The sequence below is a fragment of the Cebus imitator genome, unplaced genomic scaffold (assembly GCF_001604975.1).
Source record: "Cebus imitator isolate Cc_AM_T3 unplaced genomic scaffold, Cebus_imitator-1.0 Scaffold71, whole genome shotgun sequence".
NCBI classification, from domain to species: Eukaryota; Metazoa; Chordata; class Mammalia; order Primates; family Cebidae; genus Cebus; species Cebus imitator.
The window spans coordinates 2829396-2836303 of NW_016107386.1; the positions used below are offsets into that span (position 1 = coordinate 2829396).

Here is a 6908-nt window from a genome sequence, read left to right on the forward strand (position 1 = left end):
CTCCTGGGTTCAGGCAATTCTCCTGCCTCAGCCTCCTGAGTAGCTGGGATTACAGGCATGCGCCACCATGCCCAGCTAATTTTTTGTATTTTTAGTAGAGACGATGTTTCACCATGTTGACCAGGATGGTCTCGATCTCTTGACCTCGTGATCCACCCGCCTCGGCCTCCCAAAGTGCTGGGATTAAAGGTATGAGCCACCGCGTCTGGCCTTCTGCAGTATTTTAAACCACATATTCACATGTATCTTCTTACTTGATCTGCTAACCTTGCTCTCAATAAGTAGGACCAGTCTTATTTTCCTTATTTTACAGATGAAAAACTGAGGCCTGAAGTCAGACTGTTGGTGATGTCAAAACGTGGATCCTCTGATCCTCAGACCCCCAACCCCAGTCCTCCTGCCTCTATACTCAGCTCTCCGGGACACTGAGAGGTCAAGTTTCCTCTGTCTGTGATTTCCATACCTGCAGATTTCAAAGTGAGTCAGCCTCTGGCTCTTCCGAATCTAAATGCCGCCGAATTTCTCCACCCAGAAAAACCTTTCTGTCTCCAGACATCTCTGTTTGACTTAACCCGTTCCCCTGGGTGGATCGTGGCTGGGAGGAGGAAGGAGGAGGGAGGAACTCTCATTGTGAAGCCTCTCCTAATTGATTTCTCTCTGATGAGGTGCCATAATCCTTTCTGGCTGCCCTTACAGCTTCTCCAGTTTCTTGAAACAGCTTCTCCATATAGTTTCTCCTGGCCTCCCACATATTCCCTGGGCTAGAAAGCTCTTTCTTGATTTGAGTCTTGGCCGCCACCCTCCATGACAGCCTGAGGTCTGCACATCCATTGAGAGAGACTTGCTTCCTTCCCAGAACCCTGCAGACGGGTGCACATGGGTATACATACATGCACACACACATACACACTTACATGCACACGCACATACATACACACACACACCCTTTGTTAGGAGTGAGTTTACGCCTACATTCTGGCCTGTCTCCATGTTCAAGTCAGGCGAAGGGGAACAGCAGCTTTGAGGATGGATTTAACCAGTTCTTCCTGAGGTGAGGCCTCTCTTGCCAAATCTATCAATGGCTTGTTGGGGCTCAAGGGAAGGTTCGAGGCTTGCTGTTTGTTCTTTGCTCAGCCTTGGGACAGCTGGGGAGATATGCCTGCCTAGGCAGCCCTGACCCCATGGTTAGGGAAGTTGGCACCATTCTCCTAGACCACTAGCTGCCTTTTCCTTCAAGATCCCTGACCCCTTTGCCTAGCCCCTCACCAAGAGAAGAGCCCCAGGGACCAAGTGGGCTGAAGCAGAGGCCTCTGGCCCCGGACCCTCTGAGCCAAGCTGGGTCGGAACTCAGGCTTCCCATGCTATCATTCTGGTCCCCCACTTTCATCCAGCCTGCGCTGGGGGAGGGAAGAAGATTGGCTGGGTGCAGTGCAGTGTTTCTGAGGACTGGGGGGGAGCAGGGGAGTCCATTCAAATTGACAAAAATAGAACATCAGCCTCATATCATTTTTCTCTGAACAAGATTTATTGAAGTTCTGTCGGTGAAAATCGCTGCTGTGTGGAACGCTTAACTTATAGATTAGATTACTCAGTCGTGCCTTACTACATTTTTCATTAGAAAAATATTGGCTGGGAGAGTTTGACCTCATAATCTCTGCATTTTAAACAATAACCAGAGGAAAACCAAATAGAAGGCACAAGTTAACGGTTTTCTCCCCCCTAGCATTTCCCCTTGGGAGAGATCGGAGCGAGGGCCCAAGAAGGGAACAGGAGTGGAATCTGCTGCGTGAGCAATTCCCCATCTCCCGGCCCATTCCCCAGAGGCTGCCGGAGGCAGCTGGGGGCGGTAGGAGGTGGTGGGCTGCCCTGAGTCCTTGGGGCTTGGGCCCTGCCTGATCCCTGCCTCAGATGGCCCAGAGGTCTGAAGGGCCCCAGCCCAAGGTAGGTTACAAGAGCAGATGCAGGGCCGGAGCATCGGGAGGGAGAGGGCCATTTTCCTGCCCCCAAAAGGGAGCGCTCAGTCTAGGTGGGGAGCAAGAGCTGTAAAGATTCAGGTGAGTATGTCAAATCCTCACATCGCACCCTTGAATATGCTCAATCTTATTTTTTTTTCTTTTTTTTTTTTGAGATGGAATCTTGCTCTGTCGCCCAGATTGGAGTGCAGTGATATCATCTTGGCTCACTACAACTTCTCCTTCCTGGGTTCAAGCGATTCTTCTGCCTCAGCCTCCCGAGTAGCTGGGATTATAGGCACCTGCCACCATGCCCAGCTAATTTTTGTATTTTTAGTAGAGATGGGGTTTCACCATGTTGGCCAGGCTGGTCTTGAACTCCTGACCTCATGATCCGCCCACCTCGGCCTTCCAAAGTGCTGGGATTACAGGTGTAAGCCACCTCGCCTGGGCTTCAATCTTTGACAATTAAATACTAAAAAAAAAAGTAAAGACCCAGGAGAATCCAGAATCCCAGGGCAACTCTGGAGCTCTATAGGAAGCTGCAGGAGTGGAGAAGAAAGGACATAATTACCCCTTGCTCCTCCACCAGAGTGGGAGAAATGTCTTTCCAGGGGGATTTTATGAAGGAGGAAGCAACTCCAAGGTGAGGCTGAGCTGGGGCAGTTTAGGCTGGCCTTGGGCATTCTGACCATTCCTCTCAGCCCAGGGGCAAAGGTGCCTAAGGGACCCTAGGCCCAGAAGCCCCCAGGCTGAGCCTGCAGGTGCTAGCTGCTGGCTCCAGGGAAGGGCAGGGGGCTGTCCAGGTGCAAGAGGATCCCGGGCCACTTTACGATTGCTGATCTGAACCCTTGGAGAGTGGAACCCTCACCCCCTTCTCGGTTTCTACTTTCCGAGGCTTTGGTGATTTCCAAGTTCTGACACAGTCATTAGTTACAAAGAGCAATTATTTTTTCTTTGTCATTAAGTCATTTTTTAAATGGCTCCGGGCAACATCACAGAACAAAGAAACAAAATATCCATGAAAAGGCTTAATCACAAATTACTAATTATTTCACCCCCCCCCAAATCGTGAAATCTGAGCCCCATGAAAAAAGAGTAGGTCTCCCGTCCATAAGCTCGACATGGCTCTTAGGCACCTAATCCATCATGGTGGGGGCACTTCCTGGCCCCCTCTAAGCCCTGGGGGAGGGGGTGGTAGGGAGTCCCCCATCGCTGACCTTTGAAGCCACCTTCTGCCCATAGATAGGGTCCTTCAGCGGATGGGGGGGCAGCTTGAAAATGAGTGGGTACCCAGCCCGAGCCCCCGCAAGGCCACCCCTCTCCGTATCTTGGGCTTGCGATGCCTCCAACCCTCCTTCCAGGCCAGCAGCCTCCCTGGCTGCGGCATTCCACTCTGGGCCCTTTGAAGCCTGTGGGCCACAGTGGAGGAGCCGCCCCCCTGCTGAGGGGCTCCTGGAGTCTCCAGCTGGAAAACAAACCGGAGGAGGAAGTAATCCTGGAGGGTAAGCTCCCGGGTCCCCAGACGTGAGGAAATAAAATGTGTTTGACACCAAGATGTATGGGAGGAGGGGGGACGTCCGGGGTTTGGGCCCCTCTATCGGCCAGGCCTTCTCCTAGGGCTGATTGCCGTCTCCTTATCTGACCCTTGCTGAGAGAGAAGGAGCATCGTGGAGGAGGTGACCGCCAGGGAAGCCTTGTCCAAGAGCAAAGGTGAGTCTGCCAGGGCAGCGGGTTCTGAGGGAGGGCCGGCCCACACTTGCCCCACCTCTCTGCCCACCGCATCCAGTTCCCCTACAGCAGCCTACCCTGGGCTTGAGTGACCAGCCGTCACCGAGAGAAAGAGCCTGGGAGGATGGGATTGGAAAAGGAGGGGTAGGTGGGAGGGTGCTGTGGAGCCCCAACTTCAAAACCCACATAACCTCCCAGTAGCCTCTCCTCACAGCTGAACTCTGAATCTGACTCCAGAGAAAGCCCAATCATCTTCATTCATCTGTTCAGCAAAACGCTTACCAAACTCTTGTTCTGTGCCAGGCAACAGGAACACATTGGTGGACACGACAGAGCTAGGTCCTGTCTTCGTGGAGACCAACTTTACTTTTGAATATCTTTTTGTTGAGAATATCTGGGTCAAAGAAAAAGTCAGAGCTAGGTCCAGCGTGTCTGCCTCAGCCTTTGCCCACTGTGGCTGTCTGGATAATTGTCCTTGGCTGTTATCTGACTCCCCAGACACACCACTTCTTTAAGTACAGGTCTCGTAGGTCTCTTGGGTTCACTTCTGTGCCTGGCCTGGGCGCCTGATAGAGGTGGGGAAGGTCAAAAGTGGAGGGAAAGAAGGTGGGCAAGCAGGAGTGTAATAAACAGAACTACTTAACAAATGGTTGGAGCCATTGTTTCTATATCACATGACTATGAAGACCTTGAGTATAAATGTCCAAAATACTGGAATTACAGGTGTGGTCCCAGCAAGAGAGCTTACAACTCAAACAATCTTCCCAGCCATGCACCCGTCCGCATTCTCCTTCTTTCTCTTTCTTGTTAAACTGTCCTTTTTCTTCCCTCTCTTAAAATCGTTCTGATCAAGGAACATCTGAAAATATGCTGGGACTTAGGCTGTCTTTATATATTCATTTATTTTTATTTATTTATTTTTACTTGATTTTATTTTATTATTTTTTGAGATGAAGTTTCACTCTGTTGCCTAGGCTGAAGTACAGTGGTGCGATCTCTGGTCCCTGCAACCTTCGCCCCTCGAGTTCAAGTGATTCTCCTGCCTCAGCCTCATGAGTAGCTGGGATTGCAGGCATGCACCACCACACCCGGCTAATTTTTGTATTTTTAATAGAGATGGAATTTCACCATGTTGGCCAGGCTGGTCTCCAACTCCTTACCTCAGGTAATCCTCCCACCTCGGCCTTCCAAAGTTCTGGGATCACAGGTTCGAGCTACTATGTCCGGCCTATTTATTTATTTGTTTTCTTGAGATGGAGTCTTGCTCTGTCACCCAGGCTGGAGTGCAGTGTTGTAATCTCGGCTCACTGCAAACTCGGCCTCCCAGGTTAAGTGATTCTCTTGCCTCAGCCTCCCGAGTAGCTGAGACCTCCCGAGTATCTGGGACTACAGGCATGAGCCACCATGCTTGGCTAATTTTGTATTTTTAGTAGAGACAGGGTTTTACCCTGTTGGCCAGGGTGGTCTCCAACTCCTGACCTCAAGTGATCCATCCACCTCGGCCTCCCCAAGTGCTGGGATTACAGGTGTGAGCCACCACGTCTGGCCTTTTTTTTTTTTTTGAGAGAGAATCTCGCTCTGTTGCCCAGGCTGGAGTGCAGTGGTGTGATCTTGGCTCGGCTCACTGCAATGTCTGCCTCCCAGATTCAAGCGATTCATCTGCTTCAACCTCCCAAGTAGCTAGGGCTACAGGCTCAAGCCACCACCACACCTGGCTAATTTTTGTGTTTTTAGTAGAGACAGGGTTTCACCATGTTGCCCAGGCTGGTCTGGAATCCCTGACCTCAGGTGATCCACCCGCCTTGGACTCCCAAAGTGCTGGGATTACAGGTGTGAGCTACCATGCCAGCCCAGACTGTCTCTACTAAAAATACAAAAATTAGCCAGGCATGGTGGCAGGTGCCTGTAATCCCAGTTACTCAGGAGGCTAAGGCAAGGAGAATCACCTGAACCCAGGAGGCAGAGGTTGCAGTGAGCTGAGCTCACACTACTGCACTCCAGTCTGGGCAACAGAGCAAGACTCTGTCTCAAAACATAAACATAAAAATAAATAAATAAATGAAGACATCTCTTTAAAAGGAACAGGCTTTTCTTGGAGATTATATGCTTTATCCTTCTGCTGTTAGTGGTGCCAGCCACTCCTTGGACCTGTAGTAGATATGAGCCTTGGGTAATAGCCCTCCTCTGAGTGTAGCAGAGACTGCTGGTTATGCCCCAGTAGCCATTCTCCCTTTATTCCTTTAATGATAAAATCCCCAAGTGTTAGCTGGAGCATGGCCACCTGATTTAGGACTACATTTCCCAGGCTCCTTTGCAGCCAGGTGTGTTCAGATAATCAGATTCTGGCCAATGAGATGCAAGCAGAAGTAATATGTGCTTCTGGACTCTGCCCTAATGGAGTTGACACCCCCTTCTTTCCTTTTCACTGGATGTAAATGGATATAGAAACTAGAGCAGTCATCTTAATCCTCAAGGTGGAAGCCATGTGTTGAGAATGGTGTAGGCACAGTAAAGAGAGACCCTGGCACCCTGACACTGGAGTGGAGCTGCCACATCTGCCCTGCGGTGCTTCTGCTTAGATTTTATGGTAAAGAGAAACTAACTTATTAGGTGCTAACCTACTGCAATTTTGGAATTTGCTTTATCTCCCTTTGCTTCCCTGAGCAAACGAGAAGCAAAGGAGCTAAGGCATCACCATATTATATAATGTGAACCATATATGTTATTTAAAATCATCTAGTAATAGCACCACTGCACTCCAGCCTGGGCTACAGAGCAAGAACTTGTCTCAAAAAAAAAAAAAAAAAGAAATCTTCTAGTAGACACATTTTAAAAAAAGGTGAAATTAACTTTAATAATATATTACATTTAACCCCATATCTTCAAAATATTACTTCAGCATGTGAACAATATACAAATTTATATTAGAGTGATAAAGAGGCCCAGACTCAATGATTCACACCTGTAATCTCAGCACTTTGGGATGCCAAGGTGGGATGATCACTTGAGCCCAGGACTTTGAAACCAGCCAGGACAACATAGCAAGACCCTGTCTCTACAAAAAAATTAAAAATTTAGCTGGGCATGGTGGTGTGCACCTATAATCCCAGCCGCTGAGGAGGCTGTGGTGGGAAGATTGCTTGAGCCCAGGAGTTTGAGGCTGCAGTGAGTTATGATTGCACCACTGCATCCCCAGACTGGATGAGAGGTGGAGAACCTGTCTCA

The 6908-nt window shown here is 49.5% G+C and overlaps 1 protein-coding gene across 1 annotated transcript in view; it reads right to left on the reverse strand.

The window, feature by feature from the left end:
* Positions 1-1232: 1232 nt before the first annotated feature.
* LOC108306271 (transmembrane immune signaling adaptor TYROBP) overlaps positions 1233-6908 on the reverse strand; it is a 16530-nt gene continuing 10854 nt past the window's right edge. Inside the window, exons 5-6 of the mRNA XM_017531107.2 lie at positions 6220-6224; positions 1233-1248 (exon numbers count right to left, since the gene is read on the reverse strand). Of these exons, the coding sequence (XP_017386596.1) occupies positions 1233-1248; positions 6220-6224 (21 nt within the window). The remainder of the gene's footprint in view (positions 1249-6219; positions 6225-6908) is intronic.